The following is a 20,443-nucleotide window of genomic DNA, read 5'->3' on the forward strand; positions in this document are numbered from 1 at the left end:
CCATGAAATTACTTACACATCAGATTATTGATAGCAACTCCAGTGACACACGAGCCACTCTAGGCCTCGATCTTGAAAAAGCTTTTGATAACATACTTCACTCGCATATTTTAGCCTCAATATCTTCCCTTAATCTAGGCAAACGCTTTTATAACTACGTTAGGTCCTTCCTCACTGACAGGAAAGCTACTCTCAAAGTTGCTGAACTTGTATCGCAACCGCTAGATCTGGGGGAGAAAGGTACACCACAGGGTGCCGTTATCTCACCCTCATTATTCAACATTGCCATGATTGGTCTTTGCAGAAAGCTTCTCAGAATTGAGGGCATCGGACATACGATGTATGCTGATGACATCACTATATGGTCCACCGGTGGTAGCGATGGTCAGGTAGAGAGTGCTCTTCAGGAAGCCATAGACGTCATCGAAGCCTATCTCGAACCCTCAGGCCTTAGATGCTCTCCGTCGAAATCAAAGCTCCTTTTATATCGACCCAAGAAATGCGGTCGGCGGCCTAAGGGCTGGGTACCCCTCGAGAATAGCAACATTAAACTATTCACTAAGAGTGGCGGCCACATACCCAGAGTTGATTCAATCAATATCTTAGGCATGACCATTGAGTCGGGCGGCTCGAACTGTAAGACTATAGCCAAGCTTGTTGCCAAAACAGATAACGCCGTTCATCTTATTCGGAGGGTTTCCAATCGACATTGTGGACTCAAGGAGGACAATCTCCTTCGTTTAATGCATGCCTTTGTACTCTGCCACATCACGTACGCAGCAGCTATGCACCGCTGAAAGCACTGCTTAAAAAAGTCACCAAGCGAGTTCTTGGAATACCGATTTTTGCTCACACAGAGCGTTTACTTCAGCTCGGCATTCACAACAACCTAGAGGAGATCGCGGAAGCTCAGGAACGCGCACAACTAGCTCGTCTCACTACTACCAAAGCGGGTAGATGCATCCTATGGGATCTCGGTCATTGCCCCGATGTGATCGCAGGAGACTTTTCCAACATTCCTCATTCTGTTCGCGAAAGCATTACGGTGGCGCCTATCCCTAGAAACATGCACCCCAATTATAACCGTGGTAGAAGAAAAGCAAGAGCTGCTAACATCCTTAAGCAAATATACAGTGATCAGCGACAGGTCAGCTTTGTGGACGCTGCCTCCTATAGAGGACGCCAAGCCTTCTCAATTGTAACCATTGATTCTAACCAACAAATTACCAATGCTGCCTCGGTTCGGGCCAGGAACTCGGAAATTGCGGAACAAATGGCAATTGCACTAGCCTTGCTTGATGACACGCGAGACGCTATTTATAGCGACTCGAGGTCAGCAGTAAGAGCATTTGAAAAAGGCGTTATTTCTAAGCAGGCCCTTCGGCTCCTCGAGGGTAAGGAAATCACACACCATTTCATTTGTTGGTTCCCCGCACATCAGGGTCAGATAGAGGGTGTTCCCCCCAACCTCAATGAGTCGGCTCATGGGGCTGCGCGCGACCTAACCTACCGCGCTTCCCCCGGACAGCTTGGAGACGACTCCACCGAGAACAGGGACACTCCTTCTACCTACAACGAGATTACAAAATATTTCTACCTCGCTCGCAGAATTTACTCTCTTCCACATCCGCGGCTCAACAGAGCTCAGGCCCTCACACTACGGCTTTTGCAAACGAATACATATCCGAACCCGTGTCTCCTACACAGGATCTATCCCGATATTTATACCGACAGTTCTTGTCCCTCGTGCGGAGAAATCTCCTTTAGAACACATGCTCTGGCGGTGTGCCCGGTCACACTCTACAGTCGATAATAACTCGGCCTGGTGGGATGTGGCCCTCCGTAGCCCCCTTCTGGCTGAACAACTCTGGGCTGTCCAGCAGGCCCACGATGCGGCCGAGAGGCTTGGCCTTCCGGTCCCTACGTGGGAGCGGCCCGCTACGTGTTGAGACGCGTCCTGCAGGACCTCAATAAAGTTTATAATACCATACCATACTGTATTGTGCTGCGCAGTCCAATGCGTGAGGCGTCTTTCGCGCAAATTCTGGTGTCGCTAAATTGTCGTTATCGAAATTTCTCTTGTGGGGTGCTTCGCTACGATATATCGGAAGAATGCAAGAATCGGATCCGCATAACAGCCCGAAAAACCACAGGACACGCAGGAAGGGAACGTTTTTCGCGCTGTTATTCGGATCATGTGCAACCAACAAACCCAGATTTCCGCACTTTTGCAAGAATCGGGTTGCTTTGGCTCTTGTGGCTTTCACACATCAGCGATTTGAAAGGATCTTGTGGATGTAAGTTTGATTTACATGCGATGAAATTGACTCATATGCAAATGAGCTTCTATAACAGAACCGGTACCGACGCAGGATGTAATACAACAAGCATGTACTGAAAAAAATCCGTAAACAAGAGGTGGATGCTCGAGCCGACGTCTTCTTCTTCAAGGCTGGAAATGGTTTCCTTAGCGCTCGTGTGTATATGCTTCGTGCCCTCTCCTCCACAAGGGAGAAGCAGAGGGAAACTGCCGATGTGGAGCTGGAGGAGAGAGGCCGCCGTAGTGAACTGGGTGAATCAGAAGGAAAGGGGGATTCCGTGAAAGAAAGCAAGGGAAAAACAAAGGGGGAGGGGGGTATACGTTTCGCTGAAGAACGATTGCCAGCGGAAGCACGTGCCACTTAACAATGGCAGGTTAGAAGTTCCTAAAAGAAGGGCTTAACTCTCATCGGTTTTCGTTGTGTATGCACCACATCGGATGGATTGAAGAGCCCCCTTAGCAGGGGCGTAGCCAAGGGGGGGGGGGGGGTTGGGGGGGTTCAAACCCCCCCGAAATTTTTCAGTTTTGCTTGCGTATATATACACGCACACATACAAACGCACGCACGAACATACACAAAGTATGGTTGAACCCCCCCCCCCCCGAAAAAAATGTCTGGCTACGCCCCTGCCCCTTAAGGGGTATTCAGACGGGGGAGGAATGCTCGGGGGAGACGGGGGGGTTGCGTATCACGTGACCGCGACGTCACGGATTAGCGAGTGGGCGTGACCCCCCCGCGCCTCCTCGGAGGAGACGGGGACGTTTTCCCCGAAAGGACAAACGATCCCCATGCGGTGGGGGATGTGGCGGAATTTCGGGCTCTTGTTTGGCCACATTGTTGCACTTGCTCCTGCAGAGAGCGGCAGTGGGTGTCCAGTCTGCAGCTGGATGGTCGTCTGCAGCTCGTCAAACGGGTGGTGCAAGCCACCAGAGTAGTCTAGTAACACTGGTCTCCCCCTCCGTTTGCCTCGTCCGTGTAAGTGGGGGGCCTGCTACATTAAAAATACTGTGCCACTGCTTTGGGTAATTTGTTCGCCGTGTCCGCGCGATGCCCTTTTAATCTAACATCAACAAGCTGTCCCGTTCCGCCAGTGAACCGTTTGTGACAATATGAACATTCGATCATGTAGATAACGTTCGAACTAGTGCAGGTAAAACTGGTAAAACAAACGGACAAAGCGACATTCAGGACAAGCATAAAAAAACCAGGCGTGCCTGGAGTATACAGTAACAAGAACTCTGGTTAGTGTACGCAGTAAAATAGCGAAATTTAGTTTGCATTGTATAGGAAATTATAAGGAAACATCTGAAAGATGTTGCGAAGGGGATTCAAGAAACACTATAATACCAAACACTCTATTTTTATCCTGCGCGGCACCCTGCACCGTTTTATGCTATTTTCTGAAGCAGGGTTCTCAAACTCAGCTCAGCCAGCGTGCCGCCGTCAGGAAATTTAATCCCGCAAGGGCCGGGGCAGCACAAAAGGTTGAAGCAGGGGTGGGGATCGAACAAAAGATTTGAAAGGTAACATAGGCTTTTCCTATATCTCATACACGGGTCATTTCTGAAGGGGATTTCGCATCAGAGGATGCGAACAATATATTGATACCGATCTTCAGAATGACTAAAACCTGGACGCCGATTCTGTAATATAGAGCTTTTCTTCCGCCACATGGAGTGCTTCACGAAAAAAAAAACTCTTGAGGCCAGTCACGTCTGCATAGCATACGCGAACACAGCGTTAGTAACCGCGGTAGGCGATAAATTAATGCGAGTGCAATTTAGCAGTGACAAAAACTCAGTCACAATGTCATAAAAGATACGGGACGAAGACAATCATGTGCGGGCCGCCTGGTGGAGAACCCTGTTCTATGGGAACTGAATTGTCTGTTGTCTCACCTTAACAGGTTAGTTGACGATACTTGACGCTTAATTGTCACAGCTATTGGGGGTGCCCCTTGTGTTGTATTTATATGCTTATCCACTGTGATCTCTTGATAGGCAACCACCTTTCTCTGTCGCTTAGATATATTTGTTTTCCTTATTTAGGTCACGCTAAATCTTTTTCTACTGTTACAAATCACCAAGTAATGGAAGCGTTAGGTGGCAAGAGTGTGAATAGCGGTGGTGTCCTGAGACACTTTGTGCTTTGTGTGACACAATAGGCGTTTAGACGGTTCTGGGCTGCAAAAGTTCTCTCGTTGAAGGAAAATTGTTGAAAGATCGCACCTTAGTAAATATGCCGCTAACGAACGCTTTCGCCTGCAGATTAGTAGAATACGAAAAGTATTTGCAGTTTTATGCTCTCTATTTATAATCGATGCTTCACAAAAATTGCCGCTACTAACGTTGTTGCTGCTGTACACGTTTCCGGTGATCCAGTATTGCGTAAACGGTAACACACTTACGGACAAGCTAAAATTCCACAGCCGTATTTGCGCCATCGTATGGAGGTTACTTATTGACGTTCGTCTATGTAGATGTCAACTTGCTAGCTAGTCGATATGCAGGGCAGCGACTCTCATCAATTACAAATGAATTAGGGTAGCTTCGCACTGGTCGTGCCAAGTCTGAAGGAAGTGCGGAACAGAGCAGCCTGCCTTGTTTCTCTTTATTTTTCTCTTCCTTTCTTCATCTCTTTCTTTCTCTTTCTGTATTTTCTATTTTTTATCTGTTTATTTCCGTTTCTGTCTTTCTCTGTCTACTTCTCTGTCGTTCTCTTTCACTCTTTCTGTCTTGCTTTCTCTTTTTTTTCATCTATTTGATGTCTATTTCTTTCTCTGTCCTTTATCATTTTCGTTCTTTCTCCTGCTTCTTTCTATTTCTCTCTCTCTCTGTGAAGTCGTTCTCTCGCCCATCAGAGTTATTGCATCCCCCGCCGGACAAAGAGGCGCATGTGTTCTGCGAGCGAAGTAGAAGATGAATAAAAGTATGAAGAGAGCGCGTGCGGGTTCATGATGATGACAGTTTTCTTTAGCTCTGCACGGACTAGCGGTCGCCTTCAACAGCTGCGCTGCTAAAGGTAGCTGCGCAGCGTATAAAGAGCTGTCATGTTAGCCAGTCAAAGCCACCCCAATAAGTTGTTTCGGAACGAAACTTATATACTTTGAGCAAGAAATACAAAACTTTTCATATACTAACACACACTTCATTCGAATGGAACACAGCTGCAGCCGCTCTTAAGAAATTCTGAAGCAAACATTTTAGTGCATAGGCGTTTGCAGCTACCTAATATAGACGTATAATACAAATTCGCGAATGTAACGAAGTATTTTAAGACACAATTACAAGTATCACATCAGATAAAATATTTGCCGTAGTATCTGCAGCTCAAATACTATCTTGTATCGTATCGCGATATCGTTTCAATGTATCTTTGCCTAGCCCTGTCACATCACAACTAGTCACGTGACTAAAGATCACGGAACGTCGCTTAACGTCTAGTCACGTGACTAAAATCAAGTAACATCGCGCAACAACTAATCACGTGACTAAAAAAGCGTGACATCACGTAACATCCAGTCACGCGAATAAACTCGCGTAACATCACGCAACAACTAGTCGCATGACTAAAATCACGTAACATTACGGAACATCTAGTCACGGGACTAAAACCATGTAACGTCACGCAATAACTAGTCACATGACTATAAAGTCACGTAACATCCCGCAACACCTAGTCATGTGACTAAACACGTAGAGTTCCGTAACAACTAGTCACATGACTAAAATCACGTCGTTTCACGTACCATCTTGTTACGTGACTAAAATAACATAACATCACGTAATAACCAGTCACGCGACTAAAGTCACGTAACGACAAGTCACTGGACTAACATCACGTAACAACTAGTAATGGACTAAAAATCACGTAAGAGCTAGTCACATGACTAAGATCACGTAACATCACATGACATCGAGTCTAGTGACTCAAATCATGCAACATCACGTAACAGCGAGTCACATGACTAAAATCACGTAAGTCAAGTGACTAAAATCACGTTACATCACGTAACAACTAGTCATGGGAATAAAATCACGTAACAACTAGTCATGTGACATGATCCTGCCAAAAACCACGTAACAGCTAGTCACGTGATTAAGGTCACAAGATCACGCAACAGCTAGTCACGTGACACGTTCCCGCCAAAGCCACGTAACACGTGCGTAGTGTGGGGAACCGACCGAAACCGGAGAATTGCCAAGCCTTCAATGAGAACTAACAGACAACGCCAAGGAAAGTATAGGGAATGTTACCCGCCTCCGGATGACCGCCGCCAGGGGCGTAGCCAGGGGGGGGTTGGGTAAAGTCCCTTGATATATAGAAAGTAGCGACACTCTCCTCCATATCCTCTCTCAAGTGTCCAACCCTCCTCTCCCAAGTGTCGAAACCGTATCCATCTCCTCTCCCAAACGACCACCGTGCGGGCGCCGGCCCTATAACCCGGCTCGCGCCACTTTCCTATCAAGAATGCTATGTCACGCAGATAACGTGCGCGTTTCCCAGGCGACGGCCCGTGAAGTGGGGAGGTGGAAGGCGGGAGAGGAGGGTGCTCGGCGTGGCGGCTCGATTAAAAGAAGGACGGTACTTTCCCAAGAATATCCAGGGACTTTAGGGTTGGGGGGTTCAACCCCCCCCCCCCCGAAATTTTAGATGCGAAGTATCTTAAGGCCGAGCTCAATCCTGTGGTGGTGGTGTGCGGCGTGACCACCCTTACTGCGCATGCGCATACCCTCTCCACACACCTCCTCTCCACTCACCCTCTCCCCTTACCCTCTCCACTTTCCCTATCCACCTTTTCTCTCCCATTTCCCTCTCCACTTTCCCTCTTTCCACTTTCCCTCTTCCCCCTCTCCTATCCCCTCTCCCCTCCCCCTTTCCACTATTCCTCTGAAACGCGAGCTAGACATGCCGAAATTCTCTCCTGCGCAACGCCGCGATGAGCTCGAACGCATGCGCGTCCCCTCCCCTTCTCTCTCCTCTCCTACGCGGCCCCCCCCTCGCCCGCCTGTCGACCGCGTTCCCCGCTCGCCCTGTGAGAATTAACGGCCAGGCTAGATGGAAGATACGACGCGCGTAGCGTCCCTCTTCGCGTTCCACGGCGCGAGGTCGGTACATGGAGCATGCCCAACGAACGCCAACGGAACGCGATAGTGCAAGTGCTCCGGCTTCGCATCGCCTCATGGTCCCCTTTAGCGGGAGATGGTGTAATTTTTTCAGTTTTCCTTGCGTATATTACACGTGCACAAACAAACACGCACGAACATACATAATGTACCCGCCCCCCCGGCCCCCCGAAAAAATTTTCTGGCTACCCCCCTGACCGCCGCCGTAGCTCAGTGGTAGAGCATCGGACGCGTTATTCCAAGGTCGCAGGTTCGGTCCCTGAAAGCGGTAAGTTATCTTTTCGTCCACTTTACTTTCTTGACATTTATATCCTAATAGACCATTTTCAAGCACACGAGCGCCACCAACGGACGCGCAAGCGCTCATGGGAAAAGTGTGTATGCCGCAGCAGCCGCCACGACGAGCGCGCGGGCCTCGCGCTGTCGCTTTGCGCTTGCGCCGTGCCAGGACATCATAGACGCAGTGAATTTGGCAGGGTGCAACATGTGACTGCGCAATTCAATCACGAACTTCAGTGTTTAGCTGCGACGGCCTCTCGACGATTTCCATCTGTCCCACTATTGGACCAGCTGAGCGGCTCAGAAGCGGCACCTTTTACTTATTTTTTTTTGCGCCGGTGCTCCTTACGGCATAAATGAAAAAAAAAAAAAAAACACACAACTCGGTTGCCTGTGAAGTGCAGGAGCGGTGTATGATTCGCAGATGCATTTAATTGGAATCAACGTCTATCGACATCGTGTAGTCGGCATTTGGAGAAATGAGATACATTCCCTGCGTCGCTCGCACCATATATGTAAAGAACGATAACTGCCTACTAAGCTTCGTTGGTACTATAACTACAAGTTGGAATAGTACTTAGAACAAAGAAAGAAAAAAGTAGTACAAGGAAGAAAACGCACAAACCATCTAGCACTCACCCACAACTGAAAGTTTATTTAAAAAAAGCATATATACAAAAATGGGGGTGCATTGCGCATGTCATAATGAGGCACAAATAGTCAAAGAACCAAGGCGCGTGTTCACAGTCGATTAATAAAGCTGAATTCCTTGTGTTTTAATGACTGAGATGGTTGACTGACACATCGTGTCGCGTTGTGACATGATATGCCTCCAAAATTTCTCGCGTTGTCTGATTAGGTTAATGGTACAAAATTACTGTGCCTTCGAAGATGGGATTACATTTGCATGACTGACATAGCGATGTAAGATGACACGGCTCCATTAAATGAATTTTGACGCTCGCTGAGGCGCATGTTAATACATCGACCAGTCTGGCCAATGTACATGTGGACACAAGAAAGAGAAATTTGCGGTGAACTCCTACACAATTGACAAAACAATTGGCATGCTTCTCACCGCATTTTTCTTTGCCCCCTGCAGAACCCTGGCGACATTAATGCGACTAAGCTTATTTGGGGCGGCAAACACAACCTTCACCCCCACATCGCTTCCCTAAATTCTTCAGGCCATGCGACTTCTTGTAAATAGGTGGAATAACTGCAATATTTATAGTTTCTTCATTATTCACGGATGGAGGACGTCCGTATTACTCTTTCTTTGCCATGAGAACCGATTTTCGCAAACCGATGCAACGATACGCAGGATATCCCGCCTCTTTAAGGCAATCACTTTGCAGCTGGAAACTATTGCTCATCTTATGTGCGCAAGCTTTTTCCAATGCCGTGCGTGACCACGACATCACGATTCCTCGTTTACAATATTCTAATGCGACGACGCGAAATTAAACACCGATTTCGCTGAACGCGGACTATACTGCCCGCAGACATGATCCGCAGTGAAACTTAGAGGCAAGAATCAAGAAACAGCCAATTATAAGAGTAAGGCATCTCGCAAGTGAATTCTAGTCCCATGCCTTTTCCTTTTTCTTTAAACACGTTTAGAATGTGCTCACTTCTTTGTGCATCGCGTGACTTGTCAATTAAAATCAAATAATCATCTTATATCTGAACACCGTAAAACCTCTACAGTTTGGTTAAAACCGGTCGCAAGCCGCTATGGCATTAAATGTCATAGCGGCTTGTGAACAAGTAATCATTGAATAAATACGAATTCGGTGTTCCAGCTCACATTGCTCACAATAGCACGTTTTGACTGCATGTATCAGCACGTGATAACTTGCATGCCGCTTAACTGCTACATCCGGTATACATCCGCTCGGTAACGCCTACACTGACTGAATCATTCCTTTCGCATTTCATGCGTAGAGATACATGCAGGTGCGTTCAGACGTGTAGTATTTAGGATTTAATAATAGTGAGCCATCAGCGACGCGTTTTTTTCGTTTGGTGCTCCCACGGCGCCAACGAGCAGCGAGCGACGGAACAGCCGGCGGGCTCGCCGTACACACTTTTCCCATAGTGCTTCGCGCGCCCGCGGGGGGTTCTGGGATTGCTTGAAAATGGTCAGATCCCCTATACTTTCCTTGGCGTTGTTGTCTGTTAGTTCTCATTAATATTGTGTTTAACAAAGAAAACCGAGCCCTTAAAAGTAATCTTACTTCCTAGCAAAAACTTAGCATCTCTAGCAATAGCTTGGCATTAGAAGCAAAAAACTGAGAGGACGCTTGAGGAGCAGAAAGCGATAGCGTAATCGGGTCCCGTGCTCATCGCCTTCAACCATGCTGCAAGGAAAGGAACGTATGTGCGTGTAACATTGGCAGCACCATATCCCAGAATGTGTACTGGATGTGCAGTTGCTTAGTGCCCACTAAGCCATAATTCTTCCTTTTGCAATTTGGCGAAGTACCCCCTACGAGAACGGAAATCTGGGCGCTCGTCTCGTGTATATGTTGCTGGCTTGTGTCTACGTATTTTTGCGCTACCTGCTCTATTATGCATTCTTACAAGCTTAGCGCTCGTCTCGTGTATATGTTGCTGGCTTGTGTCTACGTATTTTTGCGCTACATGCTCTATTATGCATTCTTACAAGCTTAGCGCTCGTCTCGTGTATATGTTGCTGGCTTGTGTCTACGTATTTTTGCGCTACCTGCTCTATTATGCATTCTTACAAGCTTAGCGCTCGTCTCGTGTATATGTTGCTGGCTTGTGTCTACGTATTTTTGCGCTACCTGCTCTATTATGCATTCTTACAAGCTTAGCGCTCGTCTCGTGTATATGTTGCTGGCTTGTGTCTACGTATTTTTGCGCTACCTGCTCTATTATGCATTCTTACAAGCTTAGCGCTCGTCTCGTGTATATGTTGCTGGCTTGTGTCTACGTATTTTTGCGCTACCTGCTCTATTATGCATTCTGACAAGCTTAGCGCTCGTCTCGTGTATATGTTGCTGGCTTGTGTCTACGTATCTGCGCAGCTGCACACTTTGCAATGGGTAAGCAGTTCTAAACCACCCACTCGTTGCGCAATTCACTTGTTTTGACGCCCGGTGCGGTTCTACGATTCCTGACACGCAACATTACATGCGTTAAGGGGACTCCTCCCACTACATGAAGCAGCTTCAAGCTCTCGTGTGGCTCCGTGGTCCGACACCTGCTTGCCACGCAGAAGGGCTCGGTAGCTCGGTTCGGTTCTCACTCGGGTCGAATATTTTTTTAATAATTAGCGAACACAAGGCATATTAAGCGCATCTATCTATCTATCTATCTATCTATCTATCTATCTATCTATCTATCTATCTATCTATCTATCTATCTATCTATCTATCTATCTATCTATCTATCTATCTATCTATCTATCTATCTATCTATCTATCTATCTATCTATCTATCTAGCCGCCTACGTCTGGGCGCTCTCGTGATCGCCTTCTTATCTTAGTGTAGGCCAAAATTGGCATGGGAGGATAGAGGATTTGACAAATATGACTGTCTGGTCATGACATGAATAACGTGAAAATCCTGTCACGTACGTCGTCAAACCTTTTTCTCCAGACATGTATAGCACATCCCGTATACCACGGGCCACATGTTATTGACAGTTTATCTCTACCCAGGAACGGCGACAACAAACATTGGTATTTTAAATGCGATAGCGTTAAAAACGACACCGTCAGCGTTGACGCGACGAATGCAAAGAATAAAAGTTTCGATCCCAGCAAGAATCGGACCCGAGCATTCTGCGTGGCACTCAGGTATTCTACCACAGAGCCACGCCAGGTCTATAAACTGATTTGGAAAAACAGCACATGCACGCGTAAACTCGGTGCAACGTCAGTTGTGGTTGTGGAGCTGGCTATCTAATTTTATAACAAAGCAATAATAATAATAATAATAATAATAATAATAATAATAATAATAATAATAATAATAATAATAATAATAATAATAATAATAATAATAATAATAATATCTGGTATTTTATGTCCCAAAACCACGATATGATTATGAGGAACGCCGTAGTGGAGGGCTCCGGAAATTTTGACCATCTGGGTTCTTTAACGTGCACCTAAAAATAAGTACACGGGCCTCTAGCATTTCGCCTCCATCGAAATTAGACCGCCGAGGCCGGGATCGAACCCGCGACCTTCAGGTCAGCAGCCGATCACCGTAGCCACGTACCACCGAGGCGGTAACAAAGCAATAAACACTATATATATGCACTCCGATGATACAGGCGTCATGTTGGGTTAACGTCAGTTGTGGTTTCAGTGTTGGCTCCGTTTTTATAGCAGTGTAATAAACATTACATTTGTATTCGTACGATTCAGCAAGCTATATTCAAGCGTTGCTAGACCCCCTAGGAATGCACTAACAAAAGTTGCGTATGATATTCACATCATCGCACCATAGCGTGTACTTCGTTTCGATTCGCCGCGAGATCTGGCTACAGGTGGCAGCACCGTCGCCGCGCTAGTGTGGATGGGCGGTTGTCGGCGCGTATAGAAACGCACGCAAGAGCGCTTCGTTGTGAGCGATTTGACCCGATTTCCGGCAAAGAAAATGCGTTGACTGCAGCTTTATCGTAATAGGTGCGCTCTTCATTCCCGAATTAATGCACGAAGCGCGCCGAACGTTACTATTACTTGTAAGAGTAGCGCATTCTGCCAACGAATCGATTGCCCGCCTTCGGCAACAGTCGGCGTTTTCGCAATGGATGACGTTTTCTTGTTGTTTTATTATTTGCACATGTTTAGCTTGTGTTCCACCTACTATACGCACTGCTGTAGCGCGATTGAATTAATTATTTACATTTTGTTCACCTGGATACCCCCCAACAAAAAGCCCGTATTCCTGCACGATGAGTTCAAATAGCACTTTGTGCACTGCGTGCTCAAATATTCATCCGCATTTCTTACTCAGTTCTTCATGAAATCTAGGACAGTTGATAGGTTTACTGAGGAAGGTTACGTGGCTGACAGCACTTTAGCGCTACGCACACGCTTGTTTTTATTCCAGTAACAGTACACAAAGGTAACTACAGCACGGAACTTTCTTCGATTATTACTTGCACGAGAGTAATGGAAAAAAGGCCCGGTTATTTCACGGGACCAAAGTACGTTTTTCGTGCGAATAATGTCCGCTGCCTTCCGTCAATCTATAACAACGCAACACAAACGCTCAAGATAATGTAAAGAAAAAAAAAGATGTGGCTTCGCGTGAAATTACTACGACATAAATGTAAAGCACACCGTTTGGATTATTTTTGACTATCAGGGCTCTTCAACGCGTACCTTAATCGAAGTACACGGGTGTTTTTGTATGAATTTCGCCACAAGTTAAAACTGCGTAAGGCAACTCAGTTTTGCGATTTCCGGATCATTCCATTTTCTGTTCTTTTAAGGGGACAATTTAAGTACCGAAGTGTCAGGCGTGACTTGACGGAAATACTTCTGTGTAGTGGGACTAGGACCGCACACAACTAAAGCTCGTCGCGTAACCTATAACGACAGTCCCGAAGTTGTACACCTATAGCCACAACGCGCAAGTGCACGAGAGCCTTTTTTTTACCACCGACCTGCTAAAAGGCTATATTCACATGTGATTTAATACTTCTCATCTTTAGGGCAACGCCTAGTGCACTTTGCAATGCGCTTGAACCACAGAGCGGTACTTACACTGATATGCCTCTCATGAACGGAGGGTACGACGACCACACACAGCACTCTCGACAAGTGCACTCACTGATATTATTACAGTACATATATATAGCCGATCAAGGCCAAATGCTTCTTTATATCGTGTTAGGCACCATACGTACGTTCGGTTAAAGTTGCAATAACGCAACGGAACAAACCGCCTTTTGAGCACCTGCACGACGTACGCGCACATGCAAACACAACGTGGCTAGCAGACGACGCATGCATGGAGCAATCCACACTAGGCGCGGTTCAGCCAGCAGCCGCTAGGTGGCGACTCCGCTCGATCTCGCGGCCAATAGCACAGACGTCTGTGCTCTAACGTGAGTGCTGATACTACGTCAGACCATAACTTACCAGTTTAACGTCAGTGTCTTCAGCGTGCCTAGGAAGCCCACAATGTTCACACAACTCCTCCATTTCCAAACAAACCCGTCGATCCACCTCGTAACGCTTGGCTCAAAGCCAAAAAATGCAGTGTAGAACTACTGGCTGACTGCTTCGCATGAAACCGATTCCCACAAGGCGTGGGATCTACCGAATCTTCATTTATTTATTTGCATCTATCTCGAATTTTCGCTCATGGACAACGCCGATTTTTTCTCACAGCCAATGACGCCGCCGCCGACACCGACGGCGACACGGGAATTTCTGCGAAACGAGCTCTCTAACGCTCTCGCGTTAATACCTCGTTACGACCTCAGTCGTGACAGATGGGGAAAATGCTAGGGGTCTACAACTAAGTAAGACTTGTTGCTGGGCGAGTTGGTTGGCATCGAAGGGGTACATTTTAGCGCGAACTATGAAAGAAAGACACGAGAAAGAAGTAGAAGGAAGCAGATAGGTCGGGCGCTACACTTCGACTGTTTGTGCGAAAGGTGAAGCCAACAACATACAACCATTTGCGCAAGCGTGCGTCAGTAAGGGAAGAAAATCACACTGTCATATCAAAGAGCTGCATCTCATTTTGGAAAAGACAAACAGACGTATCACTGATACAACTCGTGTCTCTCTGCTTCATGTGAAACGCCTCCAATACCTCTCGCGCTAATGTGTCACTGCTCCTGCCTGTTATATTGACCTTGTTATGTTGGGGGTTCGGAGCCCTGCAGCACAGGCACCACACGAGACAGCGGCTGGCAGGAGACTGTTTTATTGCTCTCTTTTAGAAGCGGACGAGATGAGGCAGAGGAAGTTACAGCGAGGGCAGAATACGTAACACGATATGCAGGAGCTGGGGACGAGAGTCTGAGGAAGGCGCCATGCGCGTGAGCGCGTCGGGCAGCACCGGCAAGCGAGGCACAACCTCTGGAGTGGCCGTGTGTCGGTTGATGTGCGCGTACACGACATCCCTTACCCCTTAGACGGGGTCACCGTATCGGTCAGGTGGACGCCGATCACGTTGGGGCCTAGGCGCACTTTGGTGCTGCGCGGACCCGCTGGGTTGGTCATCGCGAGCTTGCGTCGCACAAGTGTCCAGCCCGGCCTCAGCTTCGCTATGCTCGGAGTCGGGCGTTGTGGGCAGATCATGCGGCGGCGGTGCTTCCGCTGGGAGCGAGATCACGTACGGAGCCGGCACTGCGTCTTGTTGATCACTTGTTACCGGTCCGTTCGTTTGATCGCTCCGCGGCGAATCTTCTGTCGGGTAGGCCTCTGCACCTGGCTTTATGTGATCAAGGTGCCGACGAACCGTTCCGCTTCTTGACTTGATTAGCCAAGATCGATGTCCGAGTCTCTTTAACACGGTTCCGCCAACCCAAGCAGGATTCCCTGCAAAGTTGCGGAAAAAGACCGATTGCCCGATGGCTACCTTTCTTGGCAATTTAGTAACGCTGTGGTCAATGGTCACCCTCTCAGCTGGTCGCGGCTGAATGCGTGTCAGTGCCGTTGAGAGCTCGCGGCCGAACATGAGTGCAACTGGCGTTTTGCCCGTCGTTACTGAAACGGTGGTGTGCTGTTTCAGCTGAAAACGAGCCAGCCTGCACGCAAATGTACCCGACTGATCCTTTGCAAGTACCTGTTTCGTTTCATACACCATTCTTTCGGCTTGCCCATTCGTGGCCGGATGATAGGGTGCACTTGTGATGTGCGTCACCCGATTCTTCTTCAGAAATTCTTCCATTTCCGCAGAAACAAAGGACGGGCCGTTATCCGTGACCACCCTTTCAGGAATGCCGAAAGTTGCGAACAGGTTTCGCAGTTCCTCGATCAGTGTCTGCGACTGTATGTTCCGCATGGTGCGCGCTTCGAGCCACTTGCTGTATGCGTCCACTACAATTAGGAGCATCCTTCCCTCCACAGGCCCAGCGAAATCGGCGTGGATTGTGTGCCATGGTGTTGTCGCACGTTTCCACTCGGGAGCTGGTGCTCTAGTTGGCGTTTTCTGGTGCTGGCAGCAAGTTGCACAACTTTTGACCACCCGCTCTATGTCGTTGTGGACACCGGGACACCAAAAATAGCCTCGAGCGCACGCCTTCATAGCTACCACGCCCCTGTGACCTGCATGTGCTAAGTCGAGCACGTCTTTCCTTGCTTTCTCTGGAACGACCAGTCTGGCACCACGGATAACGCAGCCTTCCTGTAGCGAAAGCTCGTGTCCAAGCTTTGTGAAGGCCGAAAATTCCTGCTTGGTCAACCGGCGTAGTTCTCCGTTTGAGATGGCTGTCATGACGCGGGATAACAGTGGGTCATTCCGGGTCAGCTCAGCCAGTTGACGCGGTGACAGCTCGAAACGTGGCGCGGATGCAAGCATAAGCACATCTCCCGGGGAGCATGGCTCATCTACCTGCGCGGGCAGTGGCAGCCGGCTGAGTGCGTCAGCATTTTGGTGCAGGCGTCCAGGCCTGTAGACCAAATCGTAGTCGTATGTAGCCAATTTCAGATACCATCGAGTCATCCTCGGTGACAATATCTGAAGGATTTGCTTCTTTTCCCCCATGATGCCTAGGAGCGGTTGGTGATCCGTTAATACGGTCACGTGCCGGCCAGCGACATACTGGTGAAAGTGGCTGACGCCATAAACTACCGCAAGGCCCTCTTTATCGAGCTGCGAGTAGTTTTTCTCAGCGGTTCCCAAAGTTCGTGACGCGAATGCAATGGGAGCCTCTCGGCCGAACGCATCCTTTTGAGCGAGAATTGCGCCGATGCCGTATGGTGACGCATCCACAGACAGAATGAGAGGCCTTTTTTCATCATAATGCGCAAGGACTGTCGAAGACCGAATCATCTTCTTAAGCATCTCGAACGCATCCTGATGTTTTTTCTCCCACTTCCAGGGCGTGTTCTTCTCGAGAAGCCCATACAACTCTGCAGCTACCGTCGCTCTGTTCTCCAAAAAACGATCGTAAAAAGCGAGAAGCCCTAAGAAAGCCTGCAGAGAGGTCTTGTCAGTCGGTTTTGGCGCCTCAAGGATTGCCTTTACCTTTTCTTCGGTCGTATGGACACCCTGAGCATCGATTTTATGACCGAGAAATTGGACTGAGCTGATGCCGAAGCGGCACTTCTCTTGCTTGAGTCGCAGACCTTTGTCGCTTAGCCTCGACAGGACTTCCTCTAGACGTTGCGCATGCTCTTTAACCTCCTTCCCGCTGACAATAATGTCGTCAAGGTAGACACTCACCCCCTGAATTCGGGCCAGTGTCGTCTCCATCATCCGCTGGAAGATGGCTGGTGCAGCGGATACTCCAAAAGGGAGGCGATTCACCTTGAACAGTCCTTTGGTGGTGTTGACGGTGAGGAATGCGGCTGTCTCGTCGTCCACTCTTAGCTGCTGATAGGCCTGGTACAGGTCTAGCGTCGAAAATGTCGTCCCACCGCGCAACTTCGCGAACACCTCCGCGGTTGTCGGCAGTGGGTACGCCGTCTTCTTGACCACCGCGTTAACTGTGCTCCTGTAATCTCCACAAACGCGAAATGTTCCATCCTTTTTGCGCACCCACACCAAAGGTGTGGCCATTTCGGCGTGTTGCGTAGGCTCTAGGATGCCTTGTTTTTGCAGGCGGTCGAGGTCTTCCTCCATAGGCTCTTGGTAAGCTAGGGGCACTGGACGTGCTTTGCAAAATTTGGGTGTGGCACCTTCTTCCAAGTCCAAGTGAACCAATGGACCCACGTAGCCGTCGATACCTTCCTTAAATACATCAGGATGGCGTGCGAGAACCTCCTGGATCTCTTGACTTGGTTCGGCGACCTGGTTTATTCCGTGAACACGGATGTTCAGTGCTGAAAACCAGTCACGTCCGAGCAGGTTGCACCCAGTCCCTTTCATTACCAGCAGGGGCAGCACGTAGTCCTTTGATTTGAAACGCACACGAACCTGTGCCGAACCGACGGTGTCAAGTTCTTCCCCTGACCAGGTGCGTAAGTCTAGGGGTTCTCTCGAAAGCTTTGGGGCGTTCGATGGCCACGTTTGGTGGTAGGTAGCCTCACTGATGAGAGAACATGCGGCGCCCGTGTCCACTTCGAATTTCAGGGGCCTTCCCTCGACTTTCACGTCAACGAGGAATTTAGGACAGGGTTGTCGCCCACTCACGGCATGTAGGTCGTAGCACCTATCGGTGTCTTCGAGGTCGTAGCACACAGGTTGGGCGTTAACCATGTGAGTTCCTTGCGGGCGTTGAGGTTGCCTTCTTTGTTTTTCTTCTTTTTGGAGATGCAGGCGTTCTCGATGTGACTCTTTTTGGAACAAAAACGGCATTGCGCTGTCCTGAACTTGCAGGTGTCAGCCTCGTGCCAGCCGTCGCATCGGTAGCAGCGCCGTTGCTGAGCCGAATGTTTGCTTTCCTTTTTAGACTGCGAAGTCTTGTGCACCTCCGCAGAGCTCGTCGCTCCCTTAAGTCCTCGTTGCTGCTTCGACGCACTTTCGGACGACAGTGCCAAGTCCAACGCGCGTTGAAAAGTCAAGTCTTTCTCCGCGAACAGACGCTGCTGGAGGTGCTCGTCGCGGATGCCGCACACGAACCTGTCGCGAAGCGTCACATCTTGGGGCAGCATGGTGGGGTTCGCCAGAACGGCTGCGTGGCCTTCTGCCGGTGGCGTCGATGTAGCAGACATTGTCGCTGGCACTCCGAAGTTACAGTCAGCTGACAAGCTTCTGAGGGCTGCAACGTAGTTGCTAATCGACTCTTCCGGTCGCTGATCGCGTCGCTGGAACACGTACCAGCTGTACAACTCAGACGGCCGTGGATCGAAGTGTTTCTGCAGAAGAGCAACTATGTCGGCATAGCCCACCTCTCCAGGAGTCTTCGGCGCGACCAGAGCGCAGGCAGTTTCAAAGGTGTCGGCTCCGCATAGCGTCAGGAGGAGCGCGCGCTTCTTTTGTTCGTCGCAGACGTCATTCGCCACGAAGTAGAAGGTCAGGCGCTGGATCCAGGATGACTAGTTCTTGCCGCTAAAAGGCTCGATGGCGGCCTGCATTCCTCCAGTAGCCATGGGCGTAACCTAGAGAGCTGCGCACTTATAAAATTCCACTTCTCGTCGCCAGTGTTATGTTGGGGGCTCAGAGCCCCGCAGCATAGGAACCACACGAGACAGCGGCTGGCAGGAGACTGTTTTATTGCTCTCTTTTAGAAGCGGACGAGAGGAGGCAGAGGAAGTTACAGCGAGGGCAGAAGAGTAACACGATATGCAGGAGCTGGGGACGAGAGTCTGAGGAAAGCGCCATGCTAGGCACAACCTCTGGAGTGGCCGTGTGTCGGTTGATGTGCGCGTACTAGTGATGCAGAACTATCGATGGTACTATCGATACTATCGATAGCTGGGTCACTATCGAACTATCGATGGTGAAAAATACTATCGATAGCGCTATCGATAGTAAAAAATTCGATGGTACTATCGGTAGTATAAAATCAACCGCGCGGACTCACTGCAGAGTGAACTTGGTTCACCGCTCTGGTGGTACATAGGGGAGCCGGAGGAGCAGGCTGAAGGGCAAGAAAGTTGCTATGATTGAGTTCTTCACCAGAGTGCTTTGCTGACTCATGATTATAAAGTCAAACTCTTCAGCTGTAGCGGAAAGGAAGCCTTTACATGTGGTGGGACTGCGCGGCTTCAAATTGATATTGCATTTTATGATTTCAAAATAAAAAAAGTATCAAGAAGTTAATTGTAAGGTGTAACTGCTTGCTTTTGGATACGAATTTATTGATGGATATATACCGCCATTTTAACTGCGGAAATAATTAATTTCTCTGCCAAAAATTGCTCATAAATTAAGCGAAGCTGGTAGTAGGCTATCGCAAATATCTTCGCAATATGGCCGGCCAGCAACCGTATCATTATTCACACCACTATCGATAGTATCGTCACGTGGTTGTGACGGTGAAGAATGCCGCAGCAAGACTGGGAAATACGCAGCTCTTTACTTGGGCGAACTTGTGCCCAGAAAATCAAAGCTCAAGATACAAGCGATACGTGCTGCGCACTGATAGCGGCGGGAACAGTCGTCAGCCGTTTAGTAATCTGATCATCGGTGGAACGCGTCGTACTTTATACATCCGTCATCAAACGTTCCAGTGATCGCTGGCGCTCGCGTAAGCTCTCGAATAAACTTGACTATTCGCGTCCGGCGCGCAATCTTAACAGAATGATCTCAAACAATTGCGAAGCTTTTCAAACATTACGGCGCGGTCTGCGTTAAACGTTGCTAACAGTCTTTGTGGGTGAAACCCGAATAGGTCAAAACAAAGTAATAAACTCGCGTGGCAGTAATATCGCGATAGTAGTATTAACGATGGTACTACTGATTACACTATCGATAGTTTGTCGATAGTAGCACTATCGATAGTTTGTTTACACTATCGATAGTTTCAAAAAAACTATCGATACTATCGATAGTCAATTTACCGATAGTTCTGCATCACTAGCGCGTACACGACAGACCTCACGAAGCAGAGGCTCACAACTGCAGGCTACACAGTGGGCAGGCAAGTGCGCGTTTCCTTTGCTCTTC

At 48.5% G+C, this 20,443-nt stretch overlaps 1 protein-coding gene across 1 annotated transcript in view; it reads right to left on the bottom strand.

Annotated features, from left to right (window-relative positions):
* LOC119397238 (uncharacterized) overlaps nucleotides 1-18,546 on the bottom strand; it is a 33,408-nt gene extending 14,862 nt beyond the window's left edge. Inside the window, exons 1-4 of the mRNA XM_037664672.1 lie at nucleotides 18,026-18,546; nucleotides 17,432-17,921; nucleotides 15,659-17,275; nucleotides 14,855-15,045 (exon numbers count right to left, since the gene is read on the bottom strand). Of these exons, the coding sequence (XP_037520600.1) occupies nucleotides 14,855-15,045; nucleotides 15,659-17,275; nucleotides 17,432-17,921; nucleotides 18,026-18,546 (2,819 nt within the window). The remainder of the gene's footprint in view (nucleotides 1-14,854; nucleotides 15,046-15,658; nucleotides 17,276-17,431; nucleotides 17,922-18,025) is intronic.
* Between the last annotated feature and the right edge of the window lie 1,897 nt (nucleotides 18,547-20,443).

Source organism: Rhipicephalus sanguineus, chromosome 6 (assembly GCF_013339695.2).
Source record: "Rhipicephalus sanguineus isolate Rsan-2018 chromosome 6, BIME_Rsan_1.4, whole genome shotgun sequence".
NCBI classification, from domain to species: domain Eukaryota; kingdom Metazoa; phylum Arthropoda; class Arachnida; order Ixodida; family Ixodidae; genus Rhipicephalus; species Rhipicephalus sanguineus.